This window comes from Alligator mississippiensis, chromosome 11 (genome assembly GCF_030867095.1).
Source record: "Alligator mississippiensis isolate rAllMis1 chromosome 11, rAllMis1, whole genome shotgun sequence".
NCBI classification, from domain to species: Eukaryota; Metazoa; Chordata; order Crocodylia; family Alligatoridae; genus Alligator; species Alligator mississippiensis.
This window is the reverse complement of record NC_081834.1, coordinates 62,881,942-62,900,616: the sequence shown is the minus strand read 5'-3', so window position 1 is coordinate 62,900,616 and position 18,675 is coordinate 62,881,942. Positions and strand designations below refer to the sequence as shown.

The window sequence follows — 18,675 nt, the reverse complement described above, 5'->3', positions numbered from 1 at the left end:
GATATAGCAACAGCTGATCTGCAATTTCAGCGGCCTGATGAATGGTTTTGGGGTCACGTCTTTGACTAGGGTTTTAATCTCCCTCAAACAGCGGTGATAAAATTGGTCCAGTGTTATGAGGTGTAGCACCTTCTCTCTATTGTCAGCCTTGGCTCTGTCTGCCCATTTAAGGAGTGAGTCCCACACCAGGGCCGCAAAATTGGCCATTGTCTTCTTGGGTTGTGGGCGGATATTCCAGAATTTTTTCCAGAAAGAATCTGGTCCTAACCTGAACGTCGAACACACGGCACTTTTAAAGGCATCATAGTTATCAGCTGATTCTGAGGGCAGGCTGTTCAGGACCACAGACATGTCACCCTCGTCCAATGGAGGCCAGCACCTGTTGGCTATCAGCCAACCAGCTTGAAATGCATCACTAGTTGCTGGGCAGACTGGTAGTTCGTAGCTTCCCAGGGAGTCCAAGCCCCCCACCCAGGGGTGTGATGCCAGTCACGTAGGCAGAGGGAGCAGGTTTCCCCCCTCCCGCAGGAATGTATCCAGCTCAGGTTACCTAACGAGATAGGGTAAGGATGTGTCTCTCTGCTGGGCCCATCATAACCAAATTGTCACAGAGTAAAGTTTTTGGAGAGAAACAGAGGTGGCCTTCTGCCACACTCAACACGTGCTGCTAGTGGTGGGATTCGACAACCTGCTGTATTGAAGGCATAATCTGGGGAAGGGAATAGAGTCACTGAAAACCCTTGAGCAAGCAATTTCTAATTTGGCATCGGGTCAACTGGACAGTGCAGATAGCTAGGATGGCTGACAAGTATGACCACCTGATAGTGGCCGACTTGAGAGAGCTGATGAAAGAGAGAGGCCTTCCAGTGAGGAAGGAGCAAAAGAGAGAAGACCTGATTAAGATCCTGTGTGATAATGACCAGGCCACAAGATCACCTCCAGCTGTCCATACAGAACCCATGGGGGACACCGTGGGGCCTCCCTTTGGGTGGGAGGTCCAGAAACTCCAGCTGCGGCTAGAAGCTGAGGAGCAAGAGCACAAGCTCAAGCATGAGCTAGAGTTGGAAAGGATGGAGCTGGAGGCCCAGCACCAGCGTGAGGAGCTGGAGACCAGAGAAGCCCAGCGCGGCCATGAAGCTAGAGAGGCCCAGCTCCAATGCGAGCATGAGCTTGCAGTACTCCAAATGCAGGCAAATGCTAACACAGTGGGTGCCCAGCCAGCACTAGACGCATCCCCCAGACTGAACACCCCAATCTTAACTCGCTACAAAGCTGGGGATGATCCAGAAGTGTTCCTAAGCATCTTCGAAAACCAAGCACCGATGGAAGTTGCCAAAGGAAGAGTTCATGAAACACATGGCTGCTCTGGTCGAGGGTGACATGTCTGTGGTCCTGAACAACCTGTCCTTGGAATCAGCTGATAACTATGATGCCTTTAATAATGCCGTGTGTTCGAGGTTCAGGTTAGGACCAGATTATTTCCGGAAAGAATTCTGGAATACCAACCCACAACCCGGGAAGACAATGGCCAATTTTGTGGCTCAGGGGTGGGACTCACTCCTTAAATGGGCAGATGGAGCCGAGGCTGACAATATAGAGAAGGCGCTACACCTCATAGCACTGGACCAGTTTTATCACTGCTGTCTGAGGGAGATTAAAACCCTAGTCAAAGACAGAGCCCCCAAAACCATCCAAGAGGCCGCTGAAATTGCGGAATAGCTGTTGCTAAATCATGAGGGACCAGACAAAAAGCCTACCTACTTTGGGAAGGAACAGAAAGGGGTCCAAAGAGGGGGGAAGGGAGGGCCAGGTCCAAAAGAGGAAAGAGGGCCACCTGCTGTTGAGCGCAAGGCGGCCTCAGATTTGGACAAACCACTCAATTCAGAAAAGAGTGGGTGCTATAACTGCAGGGAGCCAGGCCACATCAGGCCCAGCTGCCCAAAGCTAAGCACCAAACCCAAGCCTGTCAGACATGTAACAACTGTAAGCAGCGAGGGGGGAGACATACTCTGCTCACAAGCCTGAGCCTTCTCTGGCTCCTGTCTCTGCCCTTCTTCTGGGCATGAGACTTTTCTGGCTACATCCCTGCCCTGCTCCTGGGGCTGCTGAGACCACCACCACCCACGTCCCACTCCCTAACCACCAGCCCCTAGTGCATCTCTAAGGCTGCCTTGTCTTAACCCCTGGCAGTGCAGAGTCTCCCTCTGTCTGTTGCTGTCCCCAACCTCTTCTTTCACCAGCGAGCGCTGCTGACCTCCTCTCCAAGCTGTGCTGCCCAATGCAGTAGTGTGGGAGCTGACCTTGCCTGTGAAGACTGATGCAAAACCGGCATTGAGCACTTCAGCCTTTTCTGCATCTTCTGTTGAAAGGTTTCTGTAATAGGGAGCCCCCTTTGTACACTCCCATTCTGGGCATTGATATGACAGAAGCCTCTTCTTGCCTGCATCTCCCCCCCTCCCCCTGCCCTCTTTGTGCATTTATTTTGCCCTCTAAGTATTGGCAGAGACCTAGCACACTCATTGCTTGGGTGTGGCAAGGCTCAGAGGAAGCCAAAAAGCTGAAGTGGCTTTCTGTACAAGAACCCTACAAACGCCAGCTACATCTCAACTGAGCTAAGTGTCACAAAGGAAAATAAAAGAACTAAAATATCCACTTGAAAGCAAAGCCTGCAAGAGACAAGAAAAGCCAAGGTGCATTGAACACCTGACTGTAAATATATCCTGGTGAACATGTTCCCCCTTTGATTAAGACCTATTTCCCAAACCAAACTTCCCATATCTGTCTAAAGTGTTATGCTAAATCAGTCTACATGACTGCATCTGACTTAACTCACTCACTGTCCCAAGTGGCCTTTGATTCTCACTACCTCACATTGCATTTTTAAATATTTCTCACAGTGAATTTTTTTATTTCATCTGTCTCATCTTTAGCCTGGTATTCTGCATTTTATGTTTTATACCTTTTCACTTTTAACAAATGTATTCTTTGCAGTAAGTCATACCTTGTATTACTAACACTATTATTATAAGAATATATTGGAATTGTAATCACTGGAATTGGATTGCTATATTGGGCTGGTCCCCTAAGTGAATGGAGTATATATGAGTCAGTAAATCATTGAATAACAAAGCAAGAGCCTCTGGCTGTTAATTGACAATAGCGTAGTCAGAGGAATTTACCATTACAAAACTCTACAAGCCATTTTAAGGTAATCCAGCCACCTGAAACCTGCAAGGACACAGTCATTAAGTCAGTCAAGTCAAGGGTGGACTCCCAAAACTGCACCATGGGGCAGAACCCCCAGTGACTGTGACTGACAGCTGCCACGCGTGACTCAAGACCCACATGGGACAGCGACCTCGAGATTGGGCAGCCAAGATGATGCTGGGGGATCACAGCAGTCTACCAGAAAAGGATGAAAGGCAGTGAAGTGTGACCCTCAGTGGCGCCCTCTCATCCAGCACCTGACTACTGAGACAGAAGGACAAGCAGGCGACCCCCTTCTGGAGAAAATGTCACCTTGGAGGAAGCTGATTATTGACAGCAGACACCAGCATCCTGGATAGGTATAAACCAACATTGGTGCTACACTAATATTGCAGCAATTGTGTGCGTACGTGTGTGTCAGTGTGTTTGAAGGTGGCCAGTACCCCTCATAACTCAAAGTTTGCATTTATGATTTTACTGATCATAGGCCCTAGGTCCTGTGATCAGGAAACTACCACTAGCTGTTTGAAGAAAGCCTGAACCAGCACTTACTCCTGGTCTTGTGGTCTATAGAAGACCCCTACCACGATATCACCCTTATTGCTCTCCCCTTATTGCTCTCCCCACATCCAGAATGCTTTTCTTCTGAGCCCAAGGGCTTACTGTCACATGGAGGGGTCTTTTTGGGAAAAGATGGAGTCCCTTGCCTAATCCTCACCTGATGCCTAATGTGGTCCCATAATCCAGTGTCCTGGAATCTGACTCTGTAGCTCTTTGGCATGTCAATCATCACGTGCATTGTGTGGGATGTTCCTGAGTATCTGACAAGGCTTAACTTCTGGTATGTTGGTTCAGGGGGATGCTTCAGGGTTTATTATGCTATGTACCCACCAAGTGGGAAGCTGGTTCGCAATACGAATGCATGAGTGGGGTATGCAGTTTGTATAACTATGGCCACCTTGAAACAGGGCTGAGCTTGTGATGTTGGAGTTGCAGGGGGCACAGCAATGGGTGGCTCCTTTTGGGTGGCAACACTTGCTGCTTAGAATGACTTGGAGAAAGTCCTCAGGTCACCCAGGAACACTAGTTTTAATGTAGTGTTCAATGGATGAAATGGGGAACCTGTACTGCGGGAAGGAGGGTGCGGGGAAGGATCTCAACTCTGTGCCCAGCAATGGTAGGACTGTGATTATGACACTACATCCAGTTCTCAGCTTCAGGAAAGATGTCCAATACCAGAGAAAAATGACCAGGGGCTGGAAAACCAACCTCACAACCTGGGGGTGTCAGGACCTCAGCCTCCTTAGCTTTTTGAGGAGAAGGGCTTCTGTCCCTGGGTGCAGCCACTTACAAATAGCAAAGGGGAGGCCTTTTGACCTTGCTCACACAGTTAGAATTAGATCCACCAGCTAGAAATTGCAGTCAAATAAGGTATGTGTTGACATCAGGCCCACTTTCCTAGCAGCAAGTGGTTAATAACTGGAATGGCCTTAACAGAGTGGGGTGGATTCGCTGTGGCTTGGAGTCTTCTTCGACTTGTTCATATCCAGTTTCATCCTGAGTTTATGCAGGGGATCACATGTCTTTCCTATCCCCTAAAGGAAATGGGAGAGGACTTCAGAAGATCCTTTCTTGCCTTGTGCTCCTCATTTTTCTATTGTGATATGAAAGCTTATCATGACATTGTACATGCCCCTCAATGGCCTGCTCTACTGCAGTTTCTGGGAGAAACTCTGCTCTTTGGAGGCTGGGTGTTGTTATTCTCTTCACTTGGGAGTCTGTGACTTCTAACCCCCCTCTTCACTCATCGCCTCCTCTTAGTCCTTGGACTGCCCTCATCACAGCAGCTTGCACCACTGTCAGGTCAGCTGTGAAATAACTACAGTCTACTCTCAAGATGCAGGGCACCAGCTATCCAGCTGCAGGGAGCAGGAGTGAGATTTCTGGTGGTGCAGAAATTACTGGGAAGCCTTTTCCCCTTGAAACAACAGTAGATTGGTCATGGCTGGACATGGGACACGGTGGGTCGGTGCTCTGAGCGGGTGTGGAGAATTCCCTTGTTTGATGACAGGAAGGAGGGTCTTGGTCACATGCTCAGAGTGACCCTGATCATTGGTTTTGGGGCCAGGAAGGATTTTCCCCTCCAGTTCAGACTAGCAGGCCCCTGGAGGGGATTATGTGCATTTGAGGGAACTGGTCTACCCTTATGAAGTTGTGGGAATGGGCACATGCTGGGGCCTTCTGCTCACATCTCCACTAACCAATTGCCCCCTGCCCCCAGCCTTTGCAAGAGGATTAGGCCCTGGCACCCCTAGATCTCTTCCTGGGGCACCTCCTGTCTAGAGTCCGGGGACTGGAAAGCTCTGGTCTAACTACAGCTCAGTGCAGGAGTCGTCTGGGGAAGCTCCCTCCCCAGAGGCACCTGGAGGACAGGCCAGACCATCCTTTCCTCCCTGGCTGTCTGGGACAGGACTAGGAGCAATGGCCTCAAGCTGAAGCAGGAGAAATGGAAGTTGCAGATGAGAAGGACATTTCTGACTGAGGGCGGGCAAGCACTGAACAGGCTTCCAGAGGAGGAATTGTGAATCTCCTTCCTAGGAAGTTGTCAAGAGCAGGTTGGACAGACATTTGGCTGGGGTGATTTAATCAGGGATGTTCCTACCTTGAACAGAGACCAGATGCAACCTCAAAAGGCCCCTTCCAGCCTGACTTCATATGATCCATGGGTGCTGTTGGGTTGGAAAGCCAGGAAGCTCCCTGACATGGACCCAGAGGCCAACTGCCTCTGACAGAGGCAGACTGCCCCCACACACCCCTGCTTCGGTCTGGGGCTTCCATGACTGTAGGGGGCACATGGAGCTGGGGCTCATTGAGATGAGAGCAATCCAAATCTTAGCTCTGGATCCTGCTTCTAAGCATAGCCCTTAGCACTAACTCTTACCTCCAGCCCCTATTTCTGTGCTTCAGACAGCTTCCAGTGCCAGCCCTACCTTTCAACCACTGAAATCCCTGCCTAGGTTGCTAAACTGACCAGTGCATTGACAGTACTAGCCATAGGACCCTCCCTAAATGCTAACTCCCATATGTACTTGGCTATGTCACTCCAGTTCCTTGCCCCTTAGGTATCTCAGGATGAGCAGAAACCATTATTCCAGGCCCAGGGTCTGAGACCCTCTCCCGCAGCTCTGCACTCCCAACCCCCTGTCACGGCTAAGCTTCTGCTGCTGCTCAGTGGGGAAGTCTGCACCACTGAGCACAAGCATCACCTCCTGCCCCGCTTCAGGAATTTGAACCTTTTCATAGATTCATAGATTCATAGATTCATAGATGTAGGGTTGGAAGGGACCTAAGTAGATCTTCAAGTCCAACCCCCTGCCCTGGGCACGAGAGAACACTGGGCTCATATGACGCCAGCTACATAATTGTCAAGCCTCTTCTTAAAGACCTCCCAAGGTAGGAGCCAGCACCACTTCCCTTGGAAGGTGGTTCCAGATCCTAGCCAACCTGACTGGGAAGTAGTGCCTCCTACTGTCCAGCCTGAACCTACTCTTAAACAACTTATGGCCATTATTTCTTGTTACTCTGGGAGGTGCTCAGGTGAACAGGGTCTCTCCCATTCCTCTGGTCCCCCCTGGTAAATTTATAGATATCCACCAGGTCCCCTCTCAGCCTTTTCTTGGGAAGGCTGAACAGGTTCAGGTCCCATAGCCTCTCCTCATAGGGTCTGCCATGCTGTCCCCAGATCATATGAGTGGCCCTCCTCTGGACCCTCTCAATGCTGGCCACATCCCTCCCAAAGTGCAGCACCCAGAATTGGACTCAGTACTCCAACTGTGGCCTGACCAGTGTCGCATAGAGTGGGAGGATCACCTCCTTGGCCCTGCTTGTGATGCATCTGTGGATGCATGACAAGGTGTGGTTGGCCTTCCTGATCGTGTCCCCACACTGTCGGCCCATGTTCATTTTGGAATTAATAATGACTCCAAGATCTCTTTCTGCCTCTGTGCTTTCAAGAAGGGAGTTCCCCAGCCTGTAGGTATGCTGCTGGATCTTACTGCGCAAGTGCAACACCCTGTACTTGTCAGTATTGAATCCCATCCTATTCTCATTTGCCCACCTCTGTAACCTGTACAGGTCCAGCTGTATCCTGTCCCTCCCTTCTAGCATGCCCACCTCACCCTAAATCTTGGGGTCACCAGCAAATTTGAACAGGGTGCTTTGAACCCCCTCGTCCAAGTCACTAATAAAGAGAAGAGTGCAGGCCCGAGGACCAATCCCTGGGGGACTCCACTGCCCACACCCCTCCAGATTGAATATGACCCATCTACCACCACTGTCTGGGTGCAGCCCCTCAGCCAATTTGCGACCCATCTGACTGTGTAAGCATCAATGCCACATTTGCCTAGCTTTTTAATGAGAATAGGGTGAGAGAAAGTGTCAAAGGCCTTCCTGAAGTCCAGAAAGCTTACATCCGCCATGACACCTGCGTCCAAGGATTTTATGACCTGATCGTAGAAGGCAATCAGGTTGGTCTGACAGGACCTGCCCCTAATGAACCCATGCTGGTTGCCCCTGAGCATCATCCCCCCTGCTGGTCCTTCCTACATGTGCTCCTGGATAATCTTCTCAAAGAGCTTCCCCAGGATTGAAGTAAGACTAATGGGCCTATAGTTGCCCAGGTTCTCCCTCCTCCCTTTTTTGAAAATGGGGACCACATTGGCCTTCTTCCAGTCTGGCACCATGAGCACCATGAGTGCTTGTAAAACTGTTCCGGGGCCCAGTGATGACCCCTGCCAATTCCCTCAACACCCTGGGGTGAAGATCATCTGGACCTGCTGATTTGAACACATCCAGCCTCTCCAGAAGTTCCCTAACTTGGTCCTCCCTGACCCTAGGCCTGGCAGAGTCTCTCCTGAGTCCATCCTGAATCTCAGTGGGGGAGTCCTGGTCCCTGCACACAAAAAAAGGAGGTAAAGAAATTGTTAAAAAGGTCTGCCTTTTCCTCTGGTGCAACCACCAGATTGCCAAGTGTATCCCGCAGGGGGGCCACATTACCTGATGCTTTCTTCATAGTCCCTGAAGCAATTTTCTGAGAATTGCTTCCTCTTCAATGCTTTGCCTGCAAGTTACTCCAGTCTGGGCCAATGACCTGGCAGCTCTGGACAGTATCATCAGTCCCTGGTAGACTCCAGCTAGGCAGGGTTGCAGAAGACACTTAGTAACTCTCCACACAAGCTGGATACAGACTCGCTGCAACAATGTTCTACATTTTACAAGTAACATCTTGGAGGCTGGATCTCCATTGGGTTATTATTAGCTGGTAAATAGCTTGACTATGTGTCATGTTATAATTCATCACTCAGTTAACATGTTAATCACAGGAGAGTTGTAACATTTGCCATGACCGGTGGAAAAACCTGGCTGGAAAGAGTCACATCTAGTAAAACCCTCTACTCAGCCCTTTCTAAACAATCCCAGACAAGTGTGTGTCTGACCTGCCCAGAAATTCTCCAGTAACCTGTCCCAAGGCTGAGCCACCCAGTTGCAAACCTCTTAGTCCCCATTTTAAGTCTCCCCTGTTGCAATTTAAGTTAATTCATTCCTGTCATGCCTCATGGGGGAAGCTTTGGGGTAGTGGGCACTGGCTCTTCCAGAAAATGGATTCTGTGCAGACCTCACTTCCGTGCTTCTTAACCCTAGGGACTTTGGCATGAAGCTGAGACTGCAGATCCTGAGATTCCCCAGCTGCTTCCTGTCTGGTGGGGGCTATTTCCATATAAGAGCCTTCCCAAATGCAGCAGTGAATTGAACTTCCCTAGAGCCCAGTTCATTGCAGAGGGGTCGGGCACAGAGTAGATGCCTATTTCTCACATTGGACTGATTCTCTGTATCCTGTAGGTTTAGAAGATGGGGATAGAGAGTCCTTCATCCCTGCAGCTCAACTCCCTGCCCTGGAGGATGCTCTGAGAAAATGCCTTTCAGGCACCTACATCTAAGATTGGCCCGTCAGCCTTGTGACTCAGGGAAGCCTTCAGCTGCCTCGACCACCCTGCCTGTGACCCCCTGCTAGACCTGTGTGTGGTTTTGTTGATGCCGTTGTGCCGGGACCCCAGAACAGCTCCTGTGACTTCTAGGGGGTTTCCCACTTTCTCTGTAGTGATGGGAACTTCTCTGCCAAACTTGTTCTAATAACGGCAAGGCATGATCTTGATGTCATACCGAGTTTTCTCTTTCTGTTGCATTTCATCCTCCCTGAGACTCTGCAACCTCAGCTGCAAATCTCAGTGAGTCCTCTGCTCAGCCAGCTTAATCTGACTCCAACCATAAAGTATTGGGGTGGGGAGAAATGGGGTGGAGGAGAACTACATCTGGTGTGACATGAATGAAGGGGTTTGGATCAATGTACCTATTAGCTACTTCAAGAGAAGAAAGAGAGCTTCCAGTTGGGTGCATGGGTCAGCTATTTTGCTGAAAGTGTTACACGTGCACATGGATACAAGGCATCTGAGTCACCCAGCTTTGATCCTGAATGAAGCAAGCTGAAGTTACAATCATAGAAAATTAGGGTTGGAAGGGACCTCAAGACGTCATCTAGACCAATCCCCTGCTCAAAGCAGGGCCAGCCTCATCTAGATCATCCCACCCAAGGTTTTGTCTAGTTGGGTCTTAAAAACCTCTAAGAATGGAGTTCACAACCTCTCCAGGTGACCTGTACGGTGCTTTACTGTCCTCCTTTTGAGAGATTTTTCCTAATATCTAACCTAAATTTCACTTGCTGCAACTTTAGACCATTGCTCCTGTTCTGTCATCTGGCACTACTGGGTGCATCTACATGTGTCCCCCATGGTGCAGTTGTTATTGTGCCATCATTTAGTACTTGCTTTAGGAAATACTAGATAATGGCACAGTAGCAGCTGTTACTGCGACATCCCAGATGTGCATGGATCTTTTTAGCAGCTATGGTGCTTTGGTGATGTGCTATAGCAAGATTGCTTGTCCCTACAGTGATGTTGCATTAGCATCACTGTTTGTGCTTGCCACCACTGTGTCCCCATAGCGACAAGCTATGTCACCATAGCACATAACTGCAGTGCTATGGTATCACATGTAGATGTTCCCTCTGAGAACAGCCCAGCCCCTTCCTCTTTGGAAGCACCCTTCAGGAAGTTCAAGGCTGCTATTGAATCCCCCCTACCTGCCAGTCTTCTCTTCTCCTGTCTAATTTGTAGCACTTTTGCTGTGTTTGTACGGCTGCAGAGGTAACACCTGTATTGGAACAGCTCATCTGTTTCCTTTGATTGTAATAGATGTTGCATCTGCCTGTGCTCACTGTTTCCCCGCTGAGGCAGAATCTTTTAGAAGGACTCAAAAAAACAAACCAATGCAACTCAATTCTCAAAATTGCTTTTTGAAGGCTAGAAGGACCCAAAACAGCAAGAATTCAAATGCTCCAGCAACTGGATTGGAACAAACTTGGGGGCGGGGGGTGGTGCACTGTGTGTGTACCCATATTACCAATTTTGCTTGCAACTAGACCCATAAAATGTTCCATATGTGCTTCAAGCCTGAAAACTGTTTTGTTATCTTAGTTTGAGCAAGGTATTGTGGAAAGGAAATTCAAATAGTCCTTGTACTCACCAGACCCCAATAAAGAATGCACATGTGCTGGGCATCTATAAGAGCATTGATAGGTCCCATTTTCGCTGATACGTTCCCATAGACAGCATCAAAGGGAGATATATATAAATAAGTAACAACTGTGCCTGAAGGGAAAAGGACCATGGTTCATGCTCTTTCAACTTTTGCTTAAGTATGAGTATGAAGCATTCTGGAAAAATGAAGGTTTGACTAACAAATGTTCCTCTTCCCCGACTCTGTCTAGCAGAGAGAAGGTGTGGACCCAAAAGAAGTTTATATGTGGTTTATGTTAAGGGGTCTCCAGACTCATTACTTCAACACAGGTGGCCTCAAAATTTTGTAATGGCCATCTGTCTTCCACAGCAGTTCTCCTACAGCAGCAGTGTCAGGGATGGCCCCAAAGCCATAGGGAAGTTTCTGTTCCTTCCCACCCTGCCCTAATGAATCTGGGCAATTTCAGCCACAAATCTTAATGGCTTCTTTACATGTCCATCCCCTGGGCCCCCCCTTATACTAACTGTACCAGTTAGTATAAGGGGGGGCGGCAATTATTTGGGCCCAGGGACCACATGGGGATTTTTGGGGAGCTGGCCATGGGCCAAATCAGCAGCCTACCCCCATCCGCACACACAGACACAACGCTCACCAAACTTCCCTATGTGGGATGGTGCCACAGGTGGTTGGAGAGATTGCAAGGGCATTGGTGGGCTGGCACGGTTGCAAGGCCTGCCCAGAGGCTCCTCCGCAGTGCCCCACTAGTTGCAGGGGCCTGCGGTGGTCCAGAGGTGGTGCTGGTGGTGGCAGTATTGGTGGTGGGGAGGAGCAGCATGGCTATTAAGCTACAGATTTATAGTCCTCAGTGCCACCCTTCAAACCCTTCTTGAAAACTGGAAGACTTGTCAGGACCATGTCATTTCTCCATGATTTCAAGTGTTCCTTTCAGACCCTCTGCTGTCTTTATCTTTGCAAATATTTCACATCCTCCTTTGTTGCATACTCTCAGTTTGCTTTTTCCATCCACAACAACGTACAGGATGGATACATCCTTCTTCATGGTTCCAATAAAAGCACCACAAAAGGAGCTACCCAATAGTTCTGCCTTTTCCTCACTGCTAACTACAGCTTCACCAGCTGTGGCTTGCATTGCAGAAATTAATAACATTGGGATGGAGGCCTCAGTTCACTCCCGGACCCTCCATGCACCAGGTGTCCTGCCTCTCAGGGGTTGGAGACCCAAACTGCCACCTGTAGCTGTGGGGTCTCAGTCTGCTCCCAGACCCTCCATGCACTGGCTGTGCACTGACCCCGTGTTCCCTTATAGCGTGGCTGGGGAACACAGCCGCTTGCCATTCCCTGTCTGATGAGTCATTTTCGGGCTTTTCCAGGGCAACCACTCTGCCCTGTTGACCACCTCTGCCAGTTCTTCTTTGCCCTCTTCTCCATTCCTCATTGTAGCTGTGTGTGCGCCAGGTACTCTGACTTCTTATTCCTTTCAGGAGCTCCACCCCCAGTCAGAGAGGGACGCATTAGTCCCCTCTCTGGTCTGGATCTTCAGCTCACCCCAGGGTAGGGGTGAGGTAAGTCTCTCCTCTGCCATCATCTGATTGGTGATGGGGGAAAAACCCCACCAATAATTATGAACTACTTCAAAGCTGGCAAGCCTGCCACCATTGGAAAGTAGCCAGAGAAGGCTATACCCAGCACAGAAGGGATGGAGTAGGGAAGAAAGGTGGAGGTGTAACTCTCTGTGTGAGGGAGCAGTACATCTCCTTGGAGGCTGATATTGGCTCCCAAGAAGAGCAGCTCAAAACCCTCTAGGTCAAAGTATGGGGAGGGATGGGGGTGGGTCAGTCAGAGAAACCTAACTCTTGAGTTCTCTTAAGAACTTGAGTTCTCTTGAAGACTGACAGAAGCTGCACACAAGGGACATGGTCATCGTGGGTGACTTCAATTACCCAGATAGCTCTTGGGAGGAACACTCGGATAATTCAGATTGGTCACGTAGCTTTCTGAAGTGTATTGAAGAGCTCTGTCTGACTAAGGAAATGCAAGGGCCAGCCAGGGGTAATGTTCCCGAAGCCTTGGTCTTGGCCAAAGGAGACAGTCTGGTGAGTAACTTGAATATAGAGGGTACCCTGGGCAACCACAAAATCATCGTGTTCACTCTCTGTCACCAGGAAGACAAATCAGCTAGCATGGTTGAAGTTTTGGACTTCAACAAAGCGAATTTCAACAGGCTTATGGCAATAGCAGGGGATGAGATGCAGGACCAGAGACCGAAGGTGAATGGAGTACATAAAGAGTGATCATTTCTCAAGGACATTATCCTTGAAGCACAAAAAAACACCATTCCCATGTGAAGGAAAAGTAGCAGAAAGGTGGGAAAACCCTCTTGGATTAATAGGGATATGGTCCTCCTGAAAAAGAAGAAACAGGCATAGAGACAACGGAAACTTGGGACGGTCCACAAGGAGGACTATACAACAACGGCCTGCACTTGTAGGGAGATTAGAAAAGCTCAGGCAGTAACTGAATTTAAGTCAGCAATGGGAATCAAGGACAAACAGAAGTCTTTCTTTAGGTACACAGGGAACAGAAGGAAAACACATGGAAGCATGAGTCTACTGCTTAATACCTCAGGACAGCTGGTTACTGACACTCAGAAAAAAATGAACTCCTTAATGACTACATTTCTTCAGTATTTCACTGGACCAAGGGGAAAATCATGTGAGATAAGGTCCAGAGTGGGCATGGTGGGACTGATCACCTTCCTACTATTGACACTGAGCTGGTAGGTGATCAGTTAGAAAACTTAGACATGTATAAGTCAGCAGGACCAGATGAACTTCGACCAAGAGTGCAGAAAGAGCTGGCTGAAGTCATTGTGGGATCTCTGGTGAAACTCTTCCAAAACATGGTGCTTGGGGGAGGTCCCTGAAGACTGGAAGAATGTTGTGGCCATTTTCAACTGGGCAACTATAGGCTAATTAGCCTAACTTTAATCCCAGGGAAAACCCTGGAAAAAATCATCAAGGAGTCTATGTGTGATAGGCTTGTAGAAGGTAGGATTCTGAACGACAGCCAGTATGGCTTCATCGTGGGCAGGTTTTGTCTTACCAATCTTATTTCCTTCTACGACCTGTTATCTCGCCACTTGGATAAGAGAGAAATGGTCGACATCGTACCCCTAGACTTCCAAAAGGCCTTTGATCTGGTATCCCATGATGTTCTCATGGGAAAATTGGAGGATTGTGGGCTTAACTGCTGGTTAGGTGAGTAGGAAACTGGCTGCGAGGCTGGACTCAGAGAGTTCTTAAGAATGGATCTGTGTCGTCCTGGCGAGAGGTGGCCAGTGGTGTCCCTCAGGGGTTGGTGCTTGGTCCAGTGCTTTTCAACATCCCAACTTCTGTGATTAAAAAACCCCAAATCCACATTTTTCCATGACTAAACTGAAACTCCCCTGTATATAGAGGTGTCAGCTGCAGACAAGGTTTATTGAGATATTTAGTTTTAAACCAATTTGGAAACCAGCCAGTGCCTCAGTCATTACAATAAAATACCATCTAAATACCTCTATATTTTGGCATTTGATTTTGCTCATTGATCATGGAAAATCAGAACTTTCCCTGCCTCCTTCACTCACCAGGATGTGGGTCCAGGTGTCCCCTCTCCCTTACCCCTCTGCTTTGTGCTGCTGAGCAGCCCTGATATGTTGCTACCCCTCACTACCAAGCCACAGCCCTCCCAGCCATGCTGGTACCCCTCACTCCTGACCTGCACCCCCACATCCTCACCAATGTCCCTCACTTCTGACCCACAGTCCACCATCCCCACCAGTGCCCCTCACTCCTGACCCACAGCCCACTAGCCCTGTCTATGCCCCTCACTCCTGACCTGCATCTCCCCATCTCCACCAGTGCCCCTCACTCTTGAACCACTGTCCCTCATCCACGCTGGTGCCCCACACTCTTGACCCACAGCCCCTGCATCCCTGTCAATTCCCCTCTCTCCTGGCAACCCCCCAGGCACCTCAGTCCTGCTGGTTCCCCTCACTTTCAATCCACTTCCCCCTCCCCCAGGTTGCAACCGCCCCCATATATTGGGAAGAGGGGTTGTATGGTGCAGGGGAGGTGCCCAACCATAGGCAACAGCATAGGTGATGAGTTGGGGTGTCATGGGGGGACATGCCCCCCCAGATTTGTGTGCCCACAGCAGGGCGTGAGGCTATAGCTTGGCCGGACCACCACCACGCAGGAGCTGCCTTTGTGGCCGAGCAGGTAGGACCTGGCATAGGAGGGTGGAGCAGGCTGGCAAGACTCACTGCTGCCGCTGCCACCAACACCTCCGCACCAGCCCTGCCACCGTGGAGTAAGGCCGTGCCACTAGCAGGGTGAGGAGTAGCAGACCAGGAGGACTCACATGCGGGGCTGCAGCTCTACCTGGCCACCTTTTCTCTCTAAAGGAGAACATCCACATTCTTCTGCAGCAAATGGAAAACCCGAACATCTGCTTATGAGACACATGATGGGGTCTCCTGGGGACAGGGACAGGGCCCAACCCTGGCATATCTTTGCCACACTCCGGCACTCCCAAGTAAAGCCTCTGGGTGTCCACAGCTGGAAGCCATTGGCCCTGGACAGGACACTTGGTGCCACAGACATAGAGCTTGGCCTCCAAAATGGAGAGGTCTCCCCTTGACATCTTGAAAGAAAAAGGGAATCCAGAGCCTTTGAAAAATACTTCTGGATTCAGGTCATTTGCAACAAAAAAAAAAGAAACTCCAATTAAGGTTTAGCTTTAATTATAAAAATATTAGACATCCTTCAATGAAACATGTAGCAGAGAATGCAGCAGCAACAACATGCAGCAGGGGGGAGAAAAAAAACATTTCCTTACCATAAGTAACCACGTAGCAGCAGGGAGGCTCCCACTTGCTCTGCTTCTTGGAAGTCCCTGCAGATTTGACTTACACATTTGCTCGGAAACTGCTCTTACCATATTCCTCAGTTAAGATTTACATGGCAAAGCCCTGTTAGCTGTTCTTGGGGAAAAGAATGTGTGCTGCATGTGAGAAAACAGTGGTTTTATAGTGGCACCCAAGTAACGATTTAACTAAATTCAAGGGTCAGGGGTGAGAGAAAGTGAGACGGGCAGGGGTTGGAGGGAGAAAACGTTCCCTGATGGAGGAATCATTCTTTCTCCCAGCTCAGTCTCTCCATCTCTTTCCCTCTCAGGGAAGCCCAAGGTGAAAGTGTCCCCAACAAAATCAGGGGCCCAGGCCCACCCAGACACACTGATTTGCTCCGTGACGGGGTTTTACCCTGGTGGGATCGAGGTGAAATGGTTGAAGAACGGACAGGAGCAGACGGCCAGAGTGGTGTCCACGGAGCTGATGCAGAATGGAGACTGGACCTTCCAGATCCTGGTGATGCTGGAAATGACCACCCAGAGTGGGGACATCTACACCTGTCACGTGGAGTACAGCAGCCTGCCGGGCCCCATTACTGTGCTCTGGGGTAAGGAACTGGGAGCCTGGGGCAGCCCCTGAGATCTTGGAGGGGACGAGTCTCCCTTTGTGCAGCCCCACAAAGGCTGGCCCTGGTCAGACCCCTTTCCCACAGCGGGCAGGGGTGTGAGCAGGGGGTGGGAGCCCGGACTGAGCCCTTCACCTCTGGCTCCTGTCTCCTGTCTCCACAGAGGCGCAGTCAGACTTGGCCAGGAGCAAGATGCTGACGGGGATCGGGGACTTCGTGTTGGGGCTGATCTTCCTGGTGCTGGAACTCCTCGTCTACCTGAGGAACAAGAAAGGTGAGTGGGATATGTCCAGGATGCTGGAACCATGGCATTGTTGAGACAAAGTGCTCAGCCTGTCAGTCTGTCTGCAGGCTCCGCTCCCTATCAGACCCCAGTATGAACTGCCCTGGAGTCTGGCAGGGGCCTCCCGGTTTCTCATCTCCTGGGGCTGGGGATGGATCCCACTGTCCCTCCCTCCACTAAGGAGCAGGGCAGAGTAGGGGTCATGGGTAGGCAGTGTGGCAGAAATGCCGCCATCTGTGTATCTCTCCAGAAATCTGTCCCTGTCAGCTTGGGACACTGTGGTTGAACTCCTAAGGGAGGGGGGATTTTCCTCTCTGCCTATGTGACAAAAGCCTGGTGCCGAGGGTGAGGTCCCTCTGGTCACCTGAGTGGGGGAGGGAAAAGCCCCTGCTCATCTGCGCAGGTACCCAGTGATGCTTTTAAATCGGTTGGCTAGTTGCCAACACTGCTGGCTTCTATTGAACTGATCTGCTGAGGTCAGAAAGTCTTTATAAGGGCCTGGTCCAAGAAGAAGGAGGAGAAGCCATTTTTCCAGCACAGCACACGCATCAGGACACAGGGAGAGAGTCTGATCCAACTGAAACGCTCCCTCTTTGGAAATCTCTGAGCCAGATCTCTACCATCTTCTGGATGATACTTGTAAGTGTTTCTAGAGCGCTAGTCAGCTCCCAGTGATGCATTTGCATATCAAACAGCTAACTCAGCCAGACTGTTTTGCTCAATGGTAATCCCTTGATGGTGCTCAACCTCTTATCCTATTCTACCACATCCTGTTGGGAACAATAAAGTTCTTCTTTGTGACTGGTGTAGGAGACTTATTGAGGGGTGGGTTTAATTATGCCTACAAGGCCCCTTGGATCTGCGGACTAAGGGAGACTATCCTTTTTGGCCCCCGACTTTGGGAAGTGCCCCAAGTTCTTGTATTAGGTCGAGTACCCGTAGGACTACTAGGCCTGTGTTTCCCCAAGGACACAGGACCCAGACAGTCCCTTCTCGGGGTGGTGGCAGCACACGTTACCCCCAGATTCTGCACTGGGGCTTGAAAGGGGGTCTACCAGGGCTTAGGCACCCCGGGAGAAACACGTGGAGTCTGGAAGGTGGATGGGCATGGTGAGGTGGGAGGCTCAATGCAGGAGCTGCCCCTACTGGCCCACCACATATGCCACCCAGATGGGGCCTGGGATGTCCTCCCAGCCACCTTCTGCCCCGGTCCCCTCTGGGGCAGCTGGTGCCTTGGATGGTGATGCCCCACCAGCTGCAGTGACCATGGCCTCCTCTCAGCTTCCCTCCACCCTCCATTCTCCACCCACCTGATGGAGCTGCTTCCCTAGTGTGCGGGCTTCATCTGATGGAGGGGCTGGGATGTCCTTCCAGTCACAGTTCCACCTGGGGTGGCTAGCATCTTGGATGCTGGAGCCCTGTGGGGTGGAGCAACCACAACCCCCTCTCCACCTCCCTCCACCCCCTCCTCAGTTGAGGTGGTGGGCCCGGAGGTGGCGAACCCCAAGCAGACTGGCCCACCCCCTTCAGGGGAGGCACCACCTAACCCTAAGAAAGCCAAGAACAAGAGGCAGAAGGGAGCTTCCCAAAAGCTCCAGCCCCTTTAGGGCCTGCCTCTGGCAGTGCCAGGGACCCTGACCCCACCCTGCTTGCCCCACTGCCGACCCCATCACCTCAGGCCATGACTGAGGATATCCCAGTGGCACAGGGGGTGCCAGAGGAGTCTGGCAACTCCTTGGTCCCATCCCAGCCCATGGGATTTGTGAGCAGTGGGGTGGAAATAGAGTGCCTGCTTCTTTGGCATCGGGCACAGGAGATGACAGTGGGGCCCGCCACACCCCACCCTGCTCCCCTGCCCACCAAGGCCAACGATGAGGAGATGGAGTGCCTGCCCTCTGAGCGCTGCAAACAGCCCCAGGAGCAAGATGACATTTGTCCCCCAAAGCAGATGGGGATCGAGGTCCTGGAGACGATCCTCAACCCGGATGCTGAGGGGGGCCTGCTAGGGAGCCC

General features: G+C 50.6%; 1 protein-coding gene across 1 annotated transcript; it reads left to right on the top strand.

The window, feature by feature from the left end:
• The first annotated feature begins 797 nt into the window (after positions 1 to 797).
• On the top strand, positions 798 to 18,269 carry LOC132243759 (rano class II histocompatibility antigen, A beta chain-like). The gene is made up of 5 exons (XM_059714145.1): positions 798 to 866; positions 996 to 1,158; positions 16,080 to 16,361; positions 16,543 to 16,653; positions 18,136 to 18,269. Exons 1-5 carry the CDS (start codon positions 798 to 800, stop codon positions 18,267 to 18,269), a joined length of 759 nt encoding a protein of 252 aa, XP_059570128.1.
• Positions 18,270 to 18,675: the final 406 nt, after the last annotated feature.